Source organism: Trichoderma evansii (assembly GCF_050947405.1).
Source record: "Trichoderma evansii strain SZMC 28006 chromosome Unknown GGI43scaffold_27, whole genome shotgun sequence".
NCBI classification, from domain to species: domain Eukaryota; kingdom Fungi; phylum Ascomycota; class Sordariomycetes; order Hypocreales; family Hypocreaceae; genus Trichoderma; species Trichoderma evansii.
The window spans coordinates 393,864-415,859 of record NW_028145179.1 but is presented as its reverse complement, the minus strand read 5'-3'; the positions used below and the strand labels follow the sequence as shown (position 1 = coordinate 415,859).

Below are 21,996 nucleotides of genomic sequence, written 5' to 3'. Positions count from 1 at the left end.
TATAACTGTATTGCACAAGGCAAACGAGACCTTGCCAAGGGCCAAAGCAACATACACGCTCTTGCTAATAAGCTTTACAGCGAGGGATTTTAAAATTAAATGCAGCTTAATAAGGATAAACGGGTCACAGCCGTGTTATTTGCCCATCCACAGTCACTAGCATACCTCAAGTACTATCCAGATTTGCTTATATTAGACTGCACTTACAAGCCGAACAAGTACAAGATGCCTATTCTTGACATTATTAGAGTTGATGCCTGTCAATAATCATTCTGCATTACCTTTGCCTTTCTAAGCGGTGAAAACAAGAGGCCTGCCGTGTATAACACTCGCCATCAAAACTAAACTTTCTAGCAAACCATGGGAAAAGGTTGGGTGCCCTGAATGCGGCATAGCACTCGAGCACCAAGACGTGCAGAAGTATACCAATCTAGAGACGAGGGAAAAGTATGATAGATTGATAGTTTTGGATACTATACGGAAATGTCCCGACTTTGGCTGGGTAAGTCATACTGCCCTCATGTGAACGCTCTCATATACGGCGATTGCATTTCTCACTGCTTACTCGACTATCCAATATTGTTCCTCTGGCTGTGAGTCTGGTCAATTGCATGACAGTGGAGAGGCCGAGCTTATAGTTAAATGTATCTTGTGTGGCCATTTGACATGTTTCCAGCATAAAGTCGCGTGGCACGTCAAGATATTGTCACCGCGTTCATCACAGCGTCGGCAGACCTCGCCTAGCTTTGAAATCCAACACCCCGCGTACAACTATCCCATCGCTTTAACCTAGCTTGTAAGTACATCCCCTTCGGCTCTTCTTTGAGATAGATCTTCGAGAACAAAGCGGCGGCCGCGCCGAGTTGCTATAAGCAATGCCTATCAAATCAGCGACGTCAGAACTGTACTGATGTTGCAGGGGGTTGCGATGCAATACCGAGAGGCCTAAATGCCCCGAAAATCGCCAGACTCATGATAATCAAGCATTGAGAGAAGGAATCAAGAGTATGCTACTGCGTGTAAGCCTTCACTTTCGTGATGTAGAATTGTAAGCTCTCTCGCGTTTTTCTTACATTCCACTTAATCAGCGCCCCCTCGACACACCTCAAACCACTCGCTTGCATATCGACTTGGAAATAACCTCTGGCAGAGCACTCCAGATGTCCATGGCAAATGGCGCTCTACATGAGCTCTCTTTGCTACATTACCGCCCTTCTGCTAATCGCTTTTCCATCCATGTTCTCCACGACAATATTTTCACATACCATTTTCTGTCCGCGTTATAAAACCGCATTCATTACACCGTAGCCCATCATTAACAGGCTAGTTAATATGAGGCAGCGCTGGGCTATCCGGGCCTGGAAGCTTAAAGTTTTTAAGATCCTCCTGCTTTTGTATAACACCCGGGATTTGCTAAATGCTGGTTACAATCTCGTTCCTCTGTTATACTGAGAGCGCTGAACAGTGTCTCTCATTACCTAAACGCGATTTTGCCTCAGTGGCCAAGACTGCGTATTTGCATTCGCAGCATACTACCACGCAAAGGTCTGGCAAATAAATGAAAGGCTAATATACAGTTAAAATTAAAGTATCTGTTGACTGCCCTGATAACCTATTATCCAGATTTAGGGGGATCTAAATATTATATTATCTGTAAGCATTAATATCTCAGCATTCCCCTCACTGTTAAAAGAGAAATCACTATCCAGATTACAATCTAATTTTCTTCTGGCTTGTTATTATTTCACTGCCTTTTAGCTAGCTAGTCTTTTGCTGTAGACAGTAATATTTATAATGATTTTCTCTTTTAAAGCTAGTTATTAATTCTAGTGCATATTAACCCATGTCTAATTCCAGGTTAAGTAATAATATTACCTCTGTCTATCTTTTTTTTTTTTAATCCCTAGTCTAAGAAATACATGCTATTGCCTGGATATATTAAGATATAGCTATAAAAGTGCTAGCTGTAGCTAATTAAAATATATACTATTAAGGCTATATGTAGAATATCTCTGTCTAGGCATATAGCCGCTTTACTATATAAATATAATATTAAGGTTAAAGATAACTAATATATTATACTCGCTTAAATACGCCGCAGTAGCACAGATATATTTCTTTATAATAGCTATAGAAATCTGCCTGTATAGCTAGGCCTTAATAACAAAAGATATTCCAGGTGTAGCATTATTAAAATATTATAGCTTTTGTAAGAAATTATTTGTTCTCTAAGTATAAGAACTTGCAGCTAGTGTAAAAAAAAAAGATTTTTCTTTTTATTATTTTAAATAAGTTTAAAGTAGTATATATATTACTTATTTAATAAAAACCAAGTAATTATATACAATTATAATAATAGGCTTAAGTAAAAAGCGCGCTATTTAAAACTTTTTATTTATTATATAAAATATTTTATAATATTTTATAAGGGAAAATATATAGCTTATATAAAATCTAATAACCCAAAGCCGTAATAAAATATTATTATATTTAACAGTTATTAGCTCTAATATCTTACTACCTTATCCATTACCCAAGTAAAATAATAATATAAGTATTTTAATAAGCTTAATATATATTTTAATATATTTAAAAACTGCTCTTAAAGCCAGGGTACTCTCTTCTCTAGTATTTTTTTACAGGAGACCATCAGTAAGTGAAAGACATGCTCGCGTAAGCAGACTAAGGTACGCATCAGCTATTCTATTTACAGGATCTGTAATAAAAGAGTAGCCAGGGGTGGACATAGATAGTCTGTCACGTATTTTATTAAAGTTCAGTCTTGGCGGCTCCTAACTATACATAAGGCGTCTAGAAGTTTAGATAGCGGCCTCGAGGACTGTGCGTATAAGGTTACAAAAGGCATTCATAGTAAGTCGGAACTCTCCATCCTATAAGATCTCTTAATTGTCCTCGCTCCACTCAAAGAGCAAAGATTGCGAGCTAGCGGCGGACAATCCCCGTCGATCTAGAAATAGAAGCCCTCTTGGCACGAATAGTTTGAGCATAAACGCCGTACTAAAAGATAGTGTGCCTCCACCATATTGTAGGCCTGTAATAGAAACTGATGCTCTTTTCTGAAATCCGGCACACATCATGTATGTGAAATCGCTCACGAAATGAAATATAACGCCGGGACTTTTGATTGTGGTATGGGTACAATTGAATATTATAGCTTAGGCGGCTTAACTTGGGCAAAACAAATATGAATGCGCAGGCGTATTAATAGGATCTTCTCTCTCCAATATGCGGCATCATCGCGAAAGAGGTTATGGATGTTTGAAACAAAGAGAATTACAAGGCATTATTCAATCAATAGAGTAGTGTACCTGGTGAGGAAAACACATTGACAAACCAAACATATATAGCGCCTACGTTGAGCTGATAAACGATAAATGGAAGCGCTGTTGAAGTTATAGTCGACTCAACAGCCGCCAAGAGAGATGTTACACAGATGGCAGGAAATACAGTCCATCGCCAGCCGTGAAGGGGATTCTTGGGCCTTGCATTGATATCGTCTGTAGTAGAACTGGACGCAGCTGGTGATTTACTACTTATTGAAAGAGTTGTTAAGATCTTGGCAAAAAATGAAAATTTATATACCTATATATACTTTATACCCTTTTAAATCTTTTATCTACATGTCCCAATTTCTTCTTTGGCAAGCTTAAAGTGGCTGGGTGCCATTGGCCTGGCCGTAGCTGTAGATGTCCAGTCTGTTGGAACCGCCGCATGTTTCAGCAGCGTTGCCTGCGCAGGCCATGTTGCATCCTGCATTTCCATCTGGAGCAATGGTGGCTCCATTGGCGAGGCTGTTACCGCAGTCTAGAAATTGTTAGCACCAAGTCAAAGGCATATCGAGCAGGGGTTACACTTACAGCACTCGTCGGCATACTCAACACCTGCAAGGGTGTAGCCCAAGCCCTTGCACACACTCTGACATGCCTCAACAGTCATTGACGTGGGGCCGTTGGGAACGCCCTCAGCAATCAACGCTCGAGCATTGACACTGTCTGTGTAGCATCCTCTGAAATTCCATCCGGTAGCGGCCGGGGGTGAGGCGCTTCCAGTTGCGGTTGCCAGGCTGTACACATTGAGGCGGTTCGGGCCTCCGCAGGTTTCCTGTGGCGCACCGCTGCAAGTCATGGTGCATTGAGCACTTCCATCAGAGGCAGGGCCGCCTCCATTTTCAAATTTGTTATCACACCCTGAGGATTGTTAGCTACACTCGAGTGTTGTTCTTGGCGCGATACTTACAGCATTCTCCCGAGTATTCGACGCCGGCAATGGTATATCCGGCGGATTTGCAGGCTGCTTCACAAGCCTCAACCGACATGGCGGATGCACCTCCTGCGACCTGGACCTGGTTGGCCAAAGTTCGATCGTTGACGTTATCAGAGTAGCATCCCAAGGAGTTCCATCCGGTTTGCTTCGGTGGTGACGAGCTGGTAGTGATGGTGGAAAATGTGGTGGTGCTGGAAGGGGGAGGAGGAGTCACGCCTCCACTTCCAGAAGCAAGTCGGAAGAGGGCAATAACATCAGCAAAGGCGTTGACATTGGAAGAAGACGTCGCAAGCGTGTTTCCGTTCTGCGAGATTTGGTTGACTACGCCCACGGTTCCCAAGTTGTAGACATTAATGTTGCTCAGCGTGCCTTCAAGGTCGAAGATGTTGTTCTGGCAGTTTTCTGGTCCAAGAGCCACGTCACAAGCTTTTACTCGTCAGCTTACCCGTGTAGAAGTAAAAATAAAAAGAAAAACTTACTAGTGGTGCCATTGTTGTTAATGAAGAACGAATACAAACCGGCGGCATAGACAAATATGTTCTTAGAGCTAACGATTCGCAAGCCCCAAGCCTCAGCGCAGCGGCCAGTACTGCTGGCACAGGAGGTGGCAAAGTTAGGATCGTTTATAGCGGTGTTGACGTTGAAGGGTGTTGGAGCATTGGGGTTTGGCTGATAGTATCTGACAGGAAATATTAGCAGTGCGCGAGTGATAGCGATTGGTGTACCTACGGTGTCTCTGTCTGAATAACTCCCGCATAGATGTTCTGTGTGTTGGCAAACTGATACTGATAGAAAGTGTGATGTTCAACGGCTGTTCCAACACTGTAGAGATTCGTCAGTGAGTTAATCGAAACAAACAACAATTGTCAGGCAAATGGTAAACATACAACCAGAACGTTCCTGCTGTACTTTCAACGTACAGACCTCTGCCGCTGAAGATTGTGACTTGTGTGTTGCTTGAGTCGTCAATGTCGTGGTCCGCAGTCCACAGCCAGTTCTGTTTACGTTAGCTAGGAAACATAGCTTTCACGTCAGTGCACTCACATTCTCCATGTAAAGGTTGCTTGCGCTAGCAGTGATGTGCATGGACATGTAAGCTCCAATGCAAGCAGTGTTCACAGCCGTGCTGCTCGCAGTAACGGGGCATTGCGCAACTTGGAGGTTCGATCCCTTGAAGCCACCGATTCTCGTGTGCACATCCCACATACCACTTGGGGTCCCAGAAGTAGCCAAGTTCCACTCGATGAGGATGGCGCCGGCTTGAGTGCCCTGAGTAGCCACAATCATGTCTGACCACTCCACCTGTCCAGTCTGGCCAGCTGTACCAACTTGAACCACAGGCTTCGGGTTGGTTTGGTCATTAAAGAAGCTTCCAGAAGACATGATGATGGGGTATTCCTCTCCAACAATCTTCGCGCCGGGAGGGATAGTGAGAGTCTTAGTGATACGGTAAATACCAGCATCAAAGTACACAACTTGACCCGCAGCGGTGGCGCTGTTAATGATGTTTTGCAGAGCGGTGGTGTCATCCGTGACAGCATTACCTAGAGTCGCGCACAAAGTCAGCACTCAAACTTTCACAAACAATGAATAACAGTACTCACCGGTGGCACCGGCAGATCGGACACTTTGGAATGAAGAAAGTGGCAGAGTCTCATACTGGGGCTTTGAGCGCGTGTAATAATTGGATCCGCTCAAAAGTGATGAGGGACGAGAGTTTGGCGTAATGGCTCCTTGGAACGTGTTTGGTCCATTGGGCGTATACTCGTGGCCCTGGCCCCATGCAGCGATTGTTGTAGTTCCTCCAGCCAGAATAGTAGCACCGCTCGACGATTGAATAGCCACTGGGACATTGGTGAGAGAAAGGTTCTCCACGATGAGACTGTTGGACGTAGCGGGTGACTGGTTTGCGCTGAAGCTAGTCTTGATTCCAACTGGCGTCCCAGTGATGCTACTATCAATAATGGTGATAGACTCGGCGGCCGTCATGTCGATACCCAATCCACAATTGTTGATTGTAATTCCCTGGTAAACCCACTCCCAGTCGAAACCACTGACAATGGCTGTGCCGCAGTTGTTGAATACCAAGTTGCGCATTGTGTACTGCTGATTACCAATAGCGGCACCAATCAAGCCACCGTTGAAGGTCAGGTCAGTGAGGAATCCAGCAGATCCTACAAAACCTATTAGTCAAGAACAGATATTTTGGTACTGCAACGGTTCAACACGACATACCATTCTCGACGAAAAGACCAACGTTGCTGTTGCCAGCCGCCGTGCTCATAGTAATCTGGATGTTCTGCAGACTTGTCGCCTGGGCTGTGGGCCAGTGGATACCATAGATCTTGCCCGCAGTAGCTGGAATAGATGTCATGTCAAGCTTAAAGTTGCGTACTTGTCGGTAGAAGACGTTGGTCGAAATCCAGTTGGGGTCGTTCGGATTGTTGTCGCCATAATAGGTATCACCATCGATGAGGGCAATACCACTGAAGCCTGCGGTCGCCTTGATGGTGGGAAGGTTGGTTGGATCACCAATGATGTTGGTGTAGTACTGATCAATAATGGGAGTTGAGATCACGTAGGTTCCAGCGGGAAAGTATACTACTGCTGGAGTCAGAGTGCTGGATGTGCAGAGTCTGCCACATCGACCTCCCGACAGAATGGCATTGTTAATTGCTGCCGTGTCGTCGGTAACGCCATCACCTTGAACATTGTATGTCAGCAGCTGTAGTTAAGAGTGAGAGAGGACAAGTTACCCTTTGCGCCATAGTCCTTTACGTTGCGGAAAACCGTGTAGCCGCTGGGGCCGAATGGTGCAATTCCTTGTTTGGCAATGTTTTCATACCAATAACTTGAAGCACGCTTTTCCACAGCGGGTTCAGCCGCGGTTCCAGGCGTGGCCAGGCCTCGACATGCCGCAGCTAGTGTCAGAGCCGAAATCACGGCGGAGCGTAGAAACCCCATGTTGATAGAAGCTATCTACACCTCTTCGTAGCAACGGTGTAGGAAGAAATTGTTAGGGTGATGATAGAGACTTCTCAGGAACCCCCATGCTCTTAAATCATTTTTGAAGCGGGCTGTTTAGATGCAACAATCGGGGATAAGGAGCCTGCGTATAATGAGATTTAAGGCATGGTATGCGTTTCTCAACTAAACCCAAGAAAAGGGCCTTTTTTTGTTTGCGGCGTGGAATCTGTCAATGAGCTAAAGATGGAGAATGCCCGAGAAAGGTATCCTAGTCTCCCCGCAAAAAGAGAGTTATTCAAGTAACAGCTTGCCATATTACCTGGTAACTTTGCACATAAAGCAAACAAGCAAATAAGCCCTAATTAAAAATAGGCCCGACATGATCCGAGCTGTCCATGCCAGTGAGGCGTTCTTTGTCTACATCTTCTACAACAGAAAGTCCGGGGGAGGTTGTGGATTTCCGCGATGGTTGAAGGTTACACCGACATGAAGCCTAGTCACCTGGTTGAAGAGCAGAAAAGCATTGAGCACGTGCTGAGTACCATAGGAAATTGGACGGAGAACGGCGCCCAAACCAGTCTGGACTCCAATAGACAGAACGCGATTTCAAGGCCTGCCTCAGGGCTTTAGAGTGGAGCACACTGTTTCATTGGCCTGACAGGCTGGAGCCAAAATTGCCACGGCTAAATGGGGAATGGGCACACATCGTGAGATGCGTGATGGCAGGAGAGAAAGCTCCAAAGTCATGCTGTCGCGGAATCTCGGACTCCAGAAACACCCAAACCCTTGTCATTGCGCGTAGCTCCGAATAGCGACATCGCCTCGCTAACGTCACTAACGCCAGGTTTTTCGAGGCTCTCCCCGCACAACCCTTGTCAGCGACGCGTATCATCGTGCCTTGAGTGATAACAAAATCATTAACTTACTGGTTGCTGGAAAACGCGCTCTGCTCGGCAGATTTGGTGGGTCAAGTGAAGGATCCCGCAGTTTTGGCAGCTTCAGCTGCCGAGTTCGGTACATGACTATTGTCAACTATGGCGTTACTCTAGCGGAAAGGAAGTGTATTCTATCCATCTGGAAAAATTGTTTTTATAGTATACAGAAGAGCTATGGGTACTTGAACTACATTCTAGATTACTGCCTAAGCATAAATATAATTTCCGTCTCATCTTGTCTTATTCGCTAATAGTCTGATTTTTTAATGGCATGCGAAAAAAAAAAAAAAAAAAAAAAAGACACTACCTTAGCAGCTTCAATAACTCAATAAGATAGGACCGATTCTACTGCAGAGTCGTAGCTTATTGCTGCATATTTGCGGGGTGGCAGAGAGTCGGCGGACCTAAACCCCAGACTTCCCCGACTTTGCAGCACAAAAAGCGCGGAGGTAGCAGCCAGAGGTATAATTGGTGCGGGACCTCGGCAGATCGGCAGGGCCAAAGGCGGCTTTGGAACACCCGGGATCTGGGCGTGATGTGCCTGGGCGAGACATTCCAGGCTATTGCTACTGGCTGCGAGTCAACCTACACACTTCAGGCACTTGTTTAAACTTTGACTCTTCGTGTCTCCGACTGGCTATAGTTGCTTAAGTAAACAATGGTATGGATCATGGGTCCTGTAGTGGCTCGGCGTTATACGTTTTTGGTTACAAAATGTCATCCGTTGGTGTGAATAGGGTAGCCATGCATAGCTTGATTGCGCTATTTACCAGCCACGCAATTATTAATCCGTCCATGAGTTTGTTGGCGTCGACTTTTTTTCAAAAGGATTTTCATTTTGAAGACTTTAATTGATGTGAAGTTATAAACATTAAAGCCACCCAGTACCCTTCACTGTTATAATTGGCAAAACTTGAGGTATCATGTTTATACTAATAGCATATAGTAATTTATGCCGCTATCTTAGAAAAAAATGGTATTTACATATATATGTAAATGCGTTGAACTGTAAGCTTTTGCACCTTTCTTCACACATATGAGAGCATTTGCTCAAGGGTATGTTGAAGTTACCCAAACCTTGGCTTTAACCTGAAGCCTTACCTGTCCACTAAAACATGACCCCAAGTACGAATCCCTACCGCTTGACTATGACCCTAGGACTGCCAGGAGTTGTTCACAGTCACCGCTGTCGCACCCGTTGCTGGGACGGTATACGTGTGATTAGGGTCTGCCTCCCATGTCACGTCGCCGTTTGATGCCACATTAATATACTTGTACTGAATCACCGTCCCTGGAGCAAATGAGATTGCCACATTCCACAGATGGTTTGAAGATGTATAGTCTTCAGCAGACAGAGCGACAGCATTATTGGTATCCCAGTTCCCGAGAGCTGGGATGCTTCCAGCAATCTTGATGGTTTGACCGTAAATAGTTGTAACAATCTCATCAAAAGTCACAGTAACAGGATTGGTTGCGGCTGCTGTGGAGCTTGTAGATTTGGAAGTGCTTGTGCTCGAGACTGTACTAGACGCGGTAATTGAAGTAGATATGCTAGATGTCGAGCCGGTGCCACCGCTAGGCGTTTGGTTGGGCGGCCAGGATCCTGTCGAGGCCGAGGAATAGGTACCCACGGCTGACGTATAAGAGCACACCGACGGAACACTGGATGCTGACGATTCTCCCCACGAATATGGGACAACGCCAGATCGTCGCGCCGCGGCCGTCAGCAACGCTGCGTATGACCACGTCAAGCTGTATGCTGAGAGCGGCTGTCCGTTGCTCCGACTGTACTGCTCCGATAGCGATCCATTAGACGATGCGTAGGTGGCAACATTGTTAACGAACCCATCAGCATAGGCCGAGATGGCGTTATACAAAGTAGTGTAAGTTGAAGAAGAGGAGCTGTATGTTCCTATAGTGATCGAAGAGTCCATGTCTTTGAAAAAGGCAAGAGACGTCGAGGTGACGGTGATGGATCCAATTCGATTCCACTGATAAAGGGCATCGTAGAGGAGCTCAGCGGCTGCAAGGGTATTTAGATACCAGGGGTTACCACCCTGGTACGAGTCTTCTGGATAACGACCAACAGCAGCGGCAGTGCCCTCGGGAATGCCCGAGTTGATGGAATAGATCGAGCGAAAAGAATCCACAACGACCTTGTGATTCGCCAAAGCCCGATCAGAGCACCTAGATAAGGTTAGCGATCGACGTGGGGTCAATGTGACTGGGAAAGGTATAGTTCATACGGCTGGAACGTGCTTGCATCACAGTTTCCTTGAGGGTCAAACGTGTGGATAGAGCCCAGAAGAGTGTTGGCATCCTTGCCAGACCTGCCGTTGTTTTCGTTGATATTGGCTAGAATGTAGCCTTGAGATGGGCTCCAGAAGCTTTGAAGAAAGCAGAGAGCCTGAGGAGCTTGACTTTGGGCATATGGAATGGACTTGCCAAGAGTAGTAGCCAACGCGCTGGCTTCGACCAGAGCACGGTGTTGGTTGGCAACGGTAAAGAAACTGGAGCCGTTTACTTCCTCCCACAGGTCAAAGCCAGTTTGGTTCCTTTGGATTGTAAGTTAGAATAAGTTTTAGCATGTATGACAAAATCTTACCAGTATTGCGACACATAGCTGATGTCATTCTGAATGATGGGCCACACAATTGAACTGGCAGTAGATTCATATCCATTGTTAATCAGCCACTTTGAGTAAGTTATCAAAGCAATGGCTCGAAGCGCAGGTCCGTCCCTCTGTGGACGTCCCCAGGCTCCTGTGAATGCTGTTTCGTCAACATTGAACTTTGGCTCACCAAGGCCCGTGCCGCTGTTGGACAGGGTCCCAGAAGGGTTGGATATGCCCTGCACAATTGCTTGCGCACTGATGTAGTTTTCAATCTCAGTCTGCAGTGAGGCTGAGTAAGAGTTGACAAAAGTGTCAACGATACATTTGAAGGTCAATGCCGAATCTCGAGTCCAGGTATAAAAGTCTGGGAGCCTGTTAATGTGATGTACCATAGATTAGAGACGAGATGACTCTTACAGTCTGGATTCGTTTGAGATGGACTCGCTATTACAATGCCTGAGTCAGCACCTGCAGCACAGCTACCCGCTGATCCAATATTGCACAACATATCGGCGAGCGCAATAGGAACCTCAGTCGCAAGGAATGAGCTCGCAGATCTTTTCACAATATCGGCTGCATGGCGACTCTCGCTGGACCGTCTAGGCACAGCCTTGACAACTTGAAGCGCATAGCATCCAACGACCAGGAATTTGAGAGACAACATGGTGTGACGATTCAAAGATGTCGGAAAGGAGATAGAGCGACAAAGTTGTCAGGACTCTTTTTCAAGGTCACAGTCGCCTATTTTATACCACAGGCTGTGGACATGATCCTCACTTCGGAGCGCATCCTTGTGCTGAGTTGAAGATGTTTCAGCCGCATTTCGATATCACAATCACGCAAAAGAATTGATGTTTGCCATCAACTCGAACATGCCGAGGCAGGCCGACCTCCTGAACTCTGCATTACCGTCGATTTTAGAATGATTTCTGTGATTGAAGTGGTGTCTCGAAACGGCCCGAACACGGTATAATTTCCATTGGAGCGGGTACCATCAGATGGGCGGGAAGTGTTTACTTTCGTCACATCAACTTTTCGAGCACCTTGTCCATCTTTGATGGGAGCAGAGCGACTCTCTGCAATGGATTCGCCATCTTGTGGTTGATCTGGCATGATTCTCTGCTGGTTCTCTGCTGGTTGTGAAGTTTAAAGAGATTTAATAAGGCCGTCAACACCATGCGAAGGCGGGGTTTAATCCAACTATTGACAATTATCAAGTCGAACAAGGCCCGAATTCGGCTTTACCTGCCGGCATCACACTGGATAAATCTATAAACGGCAGATAAATATTGGCAGGGGAAATGCGGGGAAGCGGGTTGGCACTCGGCGAGATCGTCGTCAGCGTTGAGGCTAAATCACGGATTCATGTGAAATCGAAACATAAAATAGAGGTCGCACGCTCCAAAAAGACCGAAGTGGGCCGAGCCGTGAGATTACGCTTTCAACAGCTACGATATGTTATCTATCCCCCTATACGTAAATAGCTCATTACGAAATATTGGCATATTTGGTATGAGATATTATTAAATTTATTTGTAGTATTAATTACCTTGAAATCGATAGCTATTAAGACGGGATTTCAGGTAGATATTAAACAAACAAAATAAAAGTGTAAGACATGATTACATCGAGCGGAATAGGTCAGAGTCGGGCTACGAAACAATATCGCAAGATCTAGGTCAAGGAAAAGAGAACTAAGAGATAGGATGTAGTGTTTATTAATCCTTTATTTAATACTGCATACAAATTCGACCATACCTATAGGCCTGTAAAGAACCTTTATTCATACTGATCCCTTGCTTCATACTGATCAAGCGTTCTCACGTAGGTAACTGGACCGTCATAACGGCGAGTTCCACGGAAGTAGTAGTATGCCAAAGAGAATATTGTAACGCCACCATAAATAACAATATTCCAGTTCATTTGAGCTGCTGTCGGATTAGGGTTGCTAGGCATAAATGATAAGACGAAAATTATGAGGAGAAAGACTTCGGAAGCAATGTTTACGGCGAGACCCCATCGGCCGAGGCTGAATTTAGACGGCAGAAGTGGGCTATTCGTCCATCGCCGCCAGATCATGCAGCCAGTTGAAACGATGTAGCTGGAGAGGAGTGACACAGTTGCCAAAGAAGTGATGGAATTCAAGGCTACAGCTGAACCGATGTTAATGAGAGAGAGCAGTGATGAAACAAGGAATGTCGTTATGATGGCATTGAGAGGCACATCCCATCCTGGTCTTATCTTGGAGAACCAAGAGCTAAACGGAACAGCTTGGTCTCTTGCAAATGCAAACAGCTGGCGCGACGAGGTAGCCACCATAGTTAGGTTGGAGAACACCGTCATGGCAACGATGAAGACTGACATGGCAGTCGCACTACTCGTCGATTGTGTAGAGTTGTAGAAGACTTGCATGAATGGGTAGCCAGTGGGAGACTCAAGCACTTCATCAAGATTCCCTAAGCAGAAGCAAAAGGTTATCACCATGATCCATCCGAAAGCGCCATTGAAGACGGTGGTTAAAATCATGGACTGCGGTAGTGAACGGCTGGCATCGCGCAGCTCCTCGGACATGTGCACGGCAGCATCTGCGCCCAGAAGAGGCAAAATACCCGCAAGTATTCCCACGAGGGCTGAGCCTCCCAGGCTGCCCCAGCCTCCGCCGTCGCTAAACTGAGTGAAGACCGCCGTTGCGTCTGCCCTTGGAGAAAGAACCCAGAGAGTGACGAGGATGCCGAAGAAGGCAAAGACGTGGATAACAAGGATCAGAGCCTCGATGATGGGCAGCTTTCTGGCAAGAACGGTATTAAAGAGCACAGAGAAAGCAGCAACGGCTATGGTGATCAGTGTGCCGTGCCAAGGTTGGGGGTTATACGTGTTGGGGTAGTTTAGCACAACGAGCCCTTGGATTTGCGTGCCGGCGATAAAGGCCGAGGACGCGCAGGATGTCTGCCAGCCAAGCACGCACATCCATCCCATAAGGTAGCTGATGAATTTCTGGTATTGGGGCGGTGCAAATTCGGATACCCAGTGGTATTGCCCTCCAGTTGTGGGAGCCCTGCGGAGAATTGGTGTTGGCAATCAGGTCGTGTCTATACAGGGAGAGAGCCAGTTAGAGACTCGGTAGTACTCACATTGAAGCCATCTCAGCCATGGTAGTATTCACCAAGAGGAAACCAATCCAACAGATAAAGAACATCCAGATAAGGCCAGCAGTGCCGCCATTCACAAGGCCGATGGTAGAGACACTTGACAAGCATATTTAGTCACTTGATAAGGATTCATCACACTCCAAGACTCCAACTAGCACAATTTACCTTAGAGAAAACTCCCACGACGCCATTAGAATCATGGAAAATCCAAAGATGGACAGAAAGCGAAAATTTCTCTATCAGATGCAATTTTAGATAAGCTAAGTGTACCAGAGATCAAGAAATTGGCTAATACGAACTCTCATTTCTTGTGTCTTGCCCATGCGGTACATGTCCGCGCGGTCGGCCGCGGTTCCTTTCTTATCAACATCATCGTTGTTTTCGATGGCAGTGCCAACGACTCCAGGGTTTTCTTTGTCGTCGAATGACATTGTCGTGATGCTCTGCAACCACCCTTGGGAAAGAAAAATAGTAAAATATACAGGACAAGGAAATATTAGATAAAGCTGCAGCTAGCTTTATAAATGATGCAAGGAGAAAGATGCATCCGATAGACACGCATTGCCGGAGAGTTACACTCAAGAGGAGTGTGCCGAGTACGTAGCAGAATAATTACCGGTAGCAATGAAATAGGATTGGGGATAGCGTCTGTATCGTGCATATATTTTCTGCAGCCACAACATCGGCCTGTGCTCCCAATATGGCTTGGTGTATGCATGTTGGTCAGCTCTACTATAACCCCTACAATGTGACAATGCAGGGAACTCTAGCGTGGCACAGGGTAGTAGTGATGCCGTCTCTCCGGCCAAGAAAGTCGAGGCACTTGATAATTATGAACGCACGGTCTGTCCATCACGATTTTCGGTGCGATTTCCGCTGTCAAGAGTGGGTTGCCGAACATATAACTAAGCAACTGAACCGCTAGCAAGGGCCAATGACATACAATTTGATCAAGCAATTCGCCAGCTCGGGAACCTCTTGCGACGACCCACAGTCTGGTAGATTGGGAGTGCGACGCAAAGGGTGAAGACATGCAGAATTTGCAGGCAAGGGTATCATTGCACTGTATCAAGTGCATATGCCTGTTTGCATAGATTTGTGATGAAGTCTGACCAGGTCATGGCAAGTTTGCATCCTAGTCTCAAGCTGAGAGGCTGGTTTTATACGAGGGTGCTTGTAAGCAATTGAATGGATGGCTGTCCTAAAGTTAGGAGGTGAAATATCATCTTGCATGAAGCATTTCAGAATCAATAACACGCGACAGATCAGAAATCCGTCTACGTCGTTGCTTTTGTCGTTGTAACCATTCTGTAGGCGTAGAATCAAACGATTAATATGCGATTACTTCCTCTTGGGTGTCTCATCCCTTTCTCAGTTCATGAAATATTTTCAAACCGTTGCATCGCACAAGCCAAACCTACAGGTCTATCGCCATGGATTCAGCATCAGCGAGCAGTGGTTCGCCTCCATTCTCGCCCGTTGCGTTTAACGATCATGCTGGGAAGTTGTGGATTGTAACAATCCTTTCACTTATTTACAGCACGCTTGCGGTCATGACAAGGGCGTATATCAAGTATAAGATGCTCGGTCTTGATGACCTCCTGCTTGCTCTAGCAACAGTAAGAATACCAATCTGATCTAACTGACGTTTGGTATCAATGCTGACAAAATATTGGCCATTTAGATTTTGCATTTAGCTCAATCAATCGCAATATTTGTTGGCTTGAACAATGGCCTTGGCAAGTTCAACTCTATTACGCTGCCGGAACAATGGGCGACGTCTTCAAAAGTGAGGTTCTACACACTGCTATTCTCTTTTCAGGGGCTAACACATTGCTTGTAGTTTACTCTCGTAGCCGTTGTTCTCGGCTTATTGGCCCTGAGTCTCGCCAAATGCTCTGTCCTCGCCCTCGTTTTACGCATAATTGGCACCAAAAGTGGAAAGATTAAAATATTCTGCATCGGACTCATGGCCGTCAGTGCGGCTTGGGGTGTAGGCTCCTGCTTAGCATTCCTCATCAACTGCCGTGCAGATACATTGTTGACGCTGGATAATGTCAAGCAATGTCCCAATCAGGTGTGAAAAATTCATGCTACAAGTCTTGAAGATCCCATCATCAGACGTCTAACTGGAGAGCTACTTAGAATATACGTTGGGCTGTGATTACAGCGGTCGACATTTCCACTGAGATACTTACTTGGCTTCTAATTGTACAACTATCCTGGACGGTCAATATGTCATTCACCCGCAAGTGTCAGGTTGCCATGGTCTTCTCATTCCGTCTGCTGCTCATTGCGCTCTCAATTAGCCACCTGGTATATTTCGATAAATACCCGACTTCTCCCCAGCCTCAGTTTGCCATTGCAAGCTCTTTACTCTTTCAGCAGGTCATGATTGTGTGGTCCCTCATTTCTGCTACTGTGCCGAACATGAAGAACTTTTTAAAATCATTCTCCATCGGCATGGGGTTTCCACTGCCCCCTGACCTCAGCTGGAATCAATCAGGCCAATCGTACCCGCTGCAGTCACTTGAGAACAGACAACCAAGGAGTACTTCATCTACAGCAGCGACAGGCGCAGGTACATTGACTTCTGGTGGGTTCTATGACCCCGGTGACAGCGGGCTCCGCAATCGCCCGTACAATTGGAGACTGGGCCAGGTTTCAAATGAGACCACTGCCAAGGCACATGGTGGTAACAATAGCAGGGAGGAATTATTAGACTTAGAAGAAGATTAGCTGCTAAGCCAGTGACTATCATTAAACAGATATTGTGGAAAATGAAAAAGTGCCGCTTACTGAGCCCTTTGTAAAACTAGCTCACTGGCCATCAGTTCTTCAAGCCAGTGGGCTAGCCCCGGCAGTATCCTAGCACTAATATTACCTAACTTCTGGTGGTGGGTATATCTTTAGGCGGTGGATACGAGCAAGAAGATGGGCATGCTGGTCTCTCGTAACAGAAACACTTGGGTACAAAGGGACGCCTGCCACATGAGGGATTTTTAAGCGTTTAACACAAAACAAAAAGGAAAAAAATCGCAACACCATAAGTATTTAGTACTAGCTGTAGTGATTGCAAGTACTTCGTACGGGCGGTGGTGCATACATGCAACCTTGTTTGCTGCAGAGCCGTTGTAGGTTCAGTTGGCAGTAATTTAGCCACCGCGGATGACGAGGGTGCGTATTCCCCGAGCCAGTCGGATCACTGAGATCCAGTCGAATTATGGTAGGACCGTTTTCCAGTCTTTGCTTTTTAGATCGAGGCCCAGGACCCAGCCAAGAGCGGGATGGCGTGAGGGCGTCGTGCTAAAACCAAGCCATGTAGGAACGCCAACAGGAGACAGCTAATACTGTGGCATGGATTCTTGATTAGCGCTAGGCCTGAAAAACATAGTTGCATATGATATTGATTATTCTTTTTCAACTACGGCATGAGGAATCCGATTTCCTTTTTTTTCACTCGTGTGGACGATAGCCATTAGTTTGTTTGTCCTGATATCCAAGGATGCAGGTACTACAGGGGAGTGATGTTTATGGATATGTGACAGCAGTCTGTTCCCCCCTATTACACTGCCAGAATCAGGCATTCACCGTCAAATATTAATTTGACTATATTGTCACGCTATCTTGCAAGCTGCCGCCCTAGCTGGCACTTATTTTATCTCCATATTCCTGCATAACAGCTGATTCAGGGCTCTGCCTACGTTTCTAAACAACATCTCTCCTTACCAATAGAGATTACAGTAGCTCTCGGGGCCACTGTAGACTTCATTGATCTGGGCGCTGCCCACTGTTTGGGGCTTTCTTTTCCTTTCTTTTCCTATTCTTTTCCTTTTCTTTCTGTCAATTTGACACATCACTCCCTTGTCACTTGGCATTCGCTGCGAAATATGCCTGAGGTTCAGCTCCGTGATGCGCGCTACTCGGAATTGCCCAGGATTGCCCATGTGTTGGCACAAGCATTCTGGGAAGATAACTTGTTTGGCCAGCTCATACATCCTCATCGCAATGAGTATCCTGACGATGTAGACTTGTACTGGCTGAGGCGAGCCCGTGTCAACTTTTGGGACTATCGCCGGCGATGGCTCGTCGCTACAGACAAAGACAAGAGTGGCCAAGAGGTGATTGTCGGAATTGCGCAATGGGAACGATTAGGGGACGGAGGCAAGAAGCTGGATTGCGGATATTTAGATCCTCGTAAGTACACCAAAACATGTCATTTCCCTCAGAGACTAGATATCCATCGCAGCTAAACCACTGATCTAGGAAATATTTCCAAACCCCTGTCCTCTGTTGCCATGAAAATCCATGCTTTGGTCTGGCCCAACCGGGCAAGTGATCCAATAGAAGAAGACATTATAGAACGGTCATATCCTCACTTTGACAAGGTATGGAGCGGCAAGCGCGCTGAGTCGTGGTATCTCGAAGCGCTGGCAGTGCATCCGGATTATCAGGGGAAACATATCGGTCGGAAACTCGTACAATGGGGGCTTGAACAGGCTGAAGCAGAGGGCGTTTGCGCGTCAGTGGTCAGCGCCTTTGGTAAAGATCAGTTCTATATGAATTGCGGGTTTGACGAACAATATGGTAGTGGCAGACAGGGCGACGGGAATCCTTTGGCAGATATTGATGGGGCTAATATATTTTGGAAATGGCCCAAATCTAGTTCTTAACCATCTGGCGGCTGGCGCTGTTTGCATTTACAAATATTCTAGATTCTTTATGATACCTCATCACATTTCGTTTTAACCGCGCTTTCCGCTTCTCTGAATAATGTAAAACGTAGCCTATCACTACAATGGATGATGACGAAGAAGAAAACTCAGCCTAGCTAAAGCCTATGGCTAACAAAAAGAAGACGACACAACGCATTGACTTTGCTCATATAGAATCTCTATATGAAGCCGAATGTAATATAGCAATAGAAATTTTAAGGTGCAGTGACTTGTATAGCTTTATTACCCCACCCAACATTTAAACTACCCATTTCAGATATGGATTGTGCAGGCGAAGGTATTTTCGCATTGTTTTGGAAAACAACTCAATGGGCTTATCCAGCCCAACCGACCAAGTGTATTATGTAATGTCATAATGTCACTCTTCATATGCTAGGTAGTTCAAATAAGTTCTCAAGGTAATAACCTATGTTAGTTTGTACTAGCAGAGAGAAGTACCTGTGTAACACACATAAAAGAAAGCGCTGCTTGATTTCATTCAACCGTATGATTCCCGTATTATGTTATATTGATTTTAATTTGCATTGGCCTAATAACAAATCACTTAATTAGGCAACTATCTTAATGTGACAATTATTTTGGTAACTCTGCATTTTATTACTCGTGTGCTCCGTCTATAAGCATAAGCAGCCAATATATCACACATGTTACAGCAGTAGATCGTATCTTCGGCTATTTTCAAGAGAAACCCCTATGTCAACTCTTGTTGGACTTATTGAAATTAATTCTCAGATTTTATATGCCTAATTGTTAATATGAATAATTATTTCAACATCTTTGATCTTGTAAAGACAGTGGAAAGCGACGATCTTCAGTGCAAAGGTTGACACTCGGCAGCATATGGGCTGCTAAAAGCGCCAGATATCAAGCCAGCCTGCCTAATGATAATTATTCAGCCTATTGCTCTACAAACTATCGAAATACACCCTTATGTATAAAATAAAATGCAATCTCAATATGAGGTGCTGACGACTTCGCCATATCCCTTTTCTATTTTTCTGAGTGTGCTCATCTAACGGCTAGCTCAATAAGAATCGTTTCTAGCTTATACATGTAACGAAATAATTCACATAACTGCCTAAAAGTGTACTTTACTTGTAGTGTCGGATCAGAAAACAACTGAACTGTGCGAGATATAAAGGGCGCCACAAGTTGTCGCTGGCTGATGGGATTGCCATTTTCATCAGAATAAAGGCAGCTGCGGTCATGCTTATACTCAGCATTCACCACCGTTACAACCTGATCAAAAGTCATAGGTCCCTCCATTATATTTTCTACAACGGGAGGAAGACCAGAAGAAAACATCCCCACGGCAAATTCTTCGGTATTCCAAGGATCAGAGAGCTCGCGGCGAAGATCTGTTGAAAAGTATGATGCGTAACTTCTGGCCATGGGATGCTGTTCATAGCAACTGGCAACCCCTAAAACTGCACTTTGAATAGCGGCGCTGACGCTAAAACCACGCTTCTTGCATGCTTCAAGGATTTGAGCCGTGGTGGTAGAGTCAAAATTGACGCTGCTGCGGTAGGTAGATTTTGGGCTTGCCTTGGCTCTGTCGTTGCTGAGTGGCAGGCCGATACTTGGAATACCCTTTCGGTATCGTGCAATTAAATTGTCTGCGGCTACTCGCACGCTCTCTGGTGTACTGTTTTCGTCTTTGTATGATCCCAAGACGTCGTCCAAGCTTGGGGTGAGTGATCTTCGAGCAAACGGAGCTCGCTTCGCCACATCGTCCAGACTAGCATCGAGACCAAGTTGAATGAAGGCGGCCAGTGAGTTCAAATAGCTATTCGCTAGCATAAGCAAGCCCAGGCCATCTATGCGCCAGTGAGATGAACGGAAGCATAGCTCGCGTGCACCAGGGAGCCAATGCAAGCTCGGAAGTTCGGTGTACTTGGCATCGCGAACTAGAGCCTCGCCTGTATGACTGAGGGGATGAACCAAGAGAGTCTGACTCAGCCACTTATCTTCATGAAAAGGGCCAACCGTCACTATTCGAGCCGCAGAGCTTGGCTCAGGTTGTGAGTTCGTCTTTGTGACTATTCCCGCGAGACTGGGATGCAGTAATCGCGTCACAAGCCATGCTCGGCGAAGATATGGGAATAAATCGTTGATGGACGAAGGATATGTGAGACGTAAACTAAGCGTGATAGCCCATTGATCGCGATTGCCCGTGATTGACTCGCTAACCACCCGATAAAAGTTTTCGGTGGTGTCTAGTGGCCTTGAAAATGTATCTGTTGCCGCTGGGGACCATCCAGGTGAAAAGCCCATGGTGCAACAGAGTCTGGCGTCTCAGCGCGGGTTTGAGAAGAACGCAAGATAATTAGACGTGATACAACGGTCCTGAGATCAAGGGGAGCCTAATGTGCCAGGCTAGCATTAGAAAATAGGCTAAAAAGATTCTGACTGCATTGATAGGAGTGCAGCACACTCCGGGTGCATGTAAATCGTGACTGGATAGGGGCCTCGTCGCAAAATGTTCAATGTTACAGAGCAGCTTGTCGGTATTTTAGCTAAAATGAGTCAACTCATATGACTCGATTCACTGCAAGATCTTGTAACACTTAGTAATTATTGGTTGGGCTTGCATAATAAGAATTAGTAATTACCTAACGTAGCTAATAACTGCGGGCCGCAGAGTTCATGTTGATTGTATCGGAGTTTCCAGACATTTATTTACTTGGCTGCCAAGTAGCGTATTTTATATTAGACTACCTAGGTAATTAAATATTACCTGCTGGGTAAAGAGGACGCTGCAATGTATTAAATTATGCGTTTTTCATCCATGCGCTAAACATAATGTCTCTAATCTATCCAGCAAGTAGGCTGACAAATACTGTGAGAGTAGTAAACTAAAATCTTTCTTCAAGAAAGAAATAGTATTATACTGCTTCTTGCAGGAAATTACTATTATAGGAGTCAGTGGCTCGGATATGGTATGGATATTTACACCGGAATATCTCATTTCAGCCTCATCCATCGCGACTATAAATTTTAGCGGATAAGAATAACTATAGTCGTATATAGTAATATGTCGCACCTAAAGGCTTACAAACTGGCATTGAAGAATATTCTCCCTGTATCCGACATGTCTATTTAAACTCGAGCACGCATCGCCGTCTAAATCATGAGTCCTATTCACTTAGAAGAGATTGGCAAAGGCAGCAGTGTTAGTGATTAAGCGTATAGGCCTATGCTGGGATATATGAGTTGCGGTTTGCTATATATGCTAGTGTGGCCTGAATGGGACATCAATACGAGGTAATGGGTTGCCTATTGTTGAATGATTGACGTCAAGAACCTTCTTG

General features: G+C 45.5%; 5 protein-coding genes across 5 annotated transcripts; 1 reads left to right on the top strand and 4 right to left on the bottom strand.

Annotated features, from left to right (window-relative positions):
* Window positions 1-3,575: 3,575 nt before the first annotated feature.
* GGI43DRAFT_223649 (glycoside hydrolase family 55 protein) lies at window positions 3,576-7,482 on the bottom strand. Its single transcript, XM_083200405.1, has 10 exons — window positions 7,041-7,482; window positions 6,520-6,987; window positions 5,889-6,458; window positions 5,329-5,828; window positions 5,172-5,281; window positions 5,014-5,106; window positions 4,764-4,963; window positions 4,258-4,710; window positions 3,879-4,208; window positions 3,576-3,825 (listed from the first exon to the last, which is right to left on the bottom strand). The coding sequence occupies exons 1-10, from the start codon at window positions 7,246-7,248 to the stop codon at window positions 3,668-3,670; spliced, it is 3,090 nt and encodes a 1,029-aa protein (XP_083056420.1). The 5' UTR covers window positions 7,249-7,482; the 3' UTR covers window positions 3,576-3,667.
* A 1,630-nt stretch (window positions 7,483-9,112) lies between these two features.
* On the bottom strand, window positions 9,113-12,094 carry GGI43DRAFT_416307 (glucoamylase). Its single transcript, XM_083207273.1, has 4 exons — window positions 11,218-12,094; window positions 10,792-11,164; window positions 10,433-10,741; window positions 9,113-10,373 (listed from the first exon to the last, which is right to left on the bottom strand). Exons 1-4 carry the CDS (start codon window positions 11,462-11,464, stop codon window positions 9,341-9,343), a joined length of 1,962 nt encoding a protein of 653 aa, XP_083056419.1. The 5' UTR covers window positions 11,465-12,094; the 3' UTR covers window positions 9,113-9,340.
* A 401-nt stretch (window positions 12,095-12,495) lies between these two features.
* GGI43DRAFT_416306 (amino acid/polyamine transporter I) lies at window positions 12,496-14,545 on the bottom strand. Its single transcript, XM_083207272.1, has 4 exons — window positions 14,249-14,545; window positions 14,115-14,185; window positions 13,932-14,045; window positions 12,496-13,855 (listed from the first exon to the last, which is right to left on the bottom strand). The coding sequence occupies exons 1-4, from the start codon at window positions 14,378-14,380 to the stop codon at window positions 12,580-12,582; spliced, it is 1,593 nt and encodes a 530-aa protein (XP_083056418.1). The 5' UTR covers window positions 14,381-14,545; the 3' UTR covers window positions 12,496-12,579.
* A 1,134-nt stretch (window positions 14,546-15,679) lies between these two features.
* Window positions 15,680-18,622, top strand: GGI43DRAFT_425723 (acyl-CoA N-acyltransferase; the record flags this gene model as incomplete). Its single annotated transcript, XM_083208545.1, has 6 exons — window positions 15,680-15,738; window positions 15,834-16,026; window positions 16,095-16,644; window positions 16,718-16,722; window positions 17,855-18,146; window positions 18,216-18,622. 6 exons carry the CDS (start codon window positions 15,680-15,682, stop codon window positions 18,620-18,622), a joined length of 1,506 nt encoding a protein of 501 aa, XP_083056417.1.
* An 838-nt stretch (window positions 18,623-19,460) lies between these two features.
* On the bottom strand, window positions 19,461-21,001 carry GGI43DRAFT_416302 (uncharacterized protein). Its single transcript, XM_083207271.1, has one exon. It carries the CDS (start codon window positions 20,957-20,959, stop codon window positions 19,694-19,696), a length of 1,266 nt encoding a protein of 421 aa, XP_083056416.1. The 5' UTR covers window positions 20,960-21,001; the 3' UTR covers window positions 19,461-19,693.
* Between the last annotated feature and the right edge of the window lie 995 nt (window positions 21,002-21,996).

Bases quoted from the DNA above. Each gene is read 5' to 3' on its own strand.
- GGI43DRAFT_223649 (XM_083200405.1), bottom strand. From the start codon at position 7,248: ATGGGGTTTCTACGCTCCGCCGTGATTTCGGCTCTGACACTAGCTGCG. The intron at 5,107-5,171 runs GTATGTTTACCA...GAATCTCTACAG, and splicing joins ACAGCAGGAACGTTCTGGTT to TGTTGGAACAGCCGTTGAAC. The intron at 4,711-4,763 runs GTAAGTTTTTCT...GACGAGTAAAAG, and splicing joins TAACAACAATGGCACCACTA to CTTGTGACGTGGCTCTTGGA.
- GGI43DRAFT_416307 (XM_083207273.1), bottom strand. From the start codon at position 11,464: ATGTTGTCTCTCAAATTCCTGGTCGTTGGATGCTATGCGCTTCAAGTT. The intron at 10,742-10,791 runs GTAAGATTTTGT...TACAATCCAAAG, and splicing joins AGCTATGTGTCGCAATACTG to GAACCAAACTGGCTTTGACC. The intron at 10,374-10,432 runs GTATGAACTATA...AACCTTATCTAG, and splicing joins GATGCAAGCACGTTCCAGCC to GTGCTCTGATCGGGCTTTGG.
- GGI43DRAFT_416306 (XM_083207272.1), bottom strand. From the start codon at position 14,380: ATGTCATTCGACGACAAAGAAAACCCTGGAGTCGTTGGCACTGCCATC. The intron at 14,186-14,248 runs GTTCGTATTAGC...TGCATCTGATAG, and splicing joins GCAAGACACAAGAAATGAGA to AGAAATTTTCGCTTTCTGTC. The intron at 14,046-14,114 runs GTAAATTGTGCT...ATGCTTGTCAAG, and splicing joins TCGTGGGAGTTTTCTCTAAG to TGTCTCTACCATCGGCCTTG.
- GGI43DRAFT_416302 (XM_083207271.1), bottom strand. From the start codon at position 20,959: ATGGGCTTTTCACCTGGATGGTCCCCAGCGGCAACAGATACATTTTCA.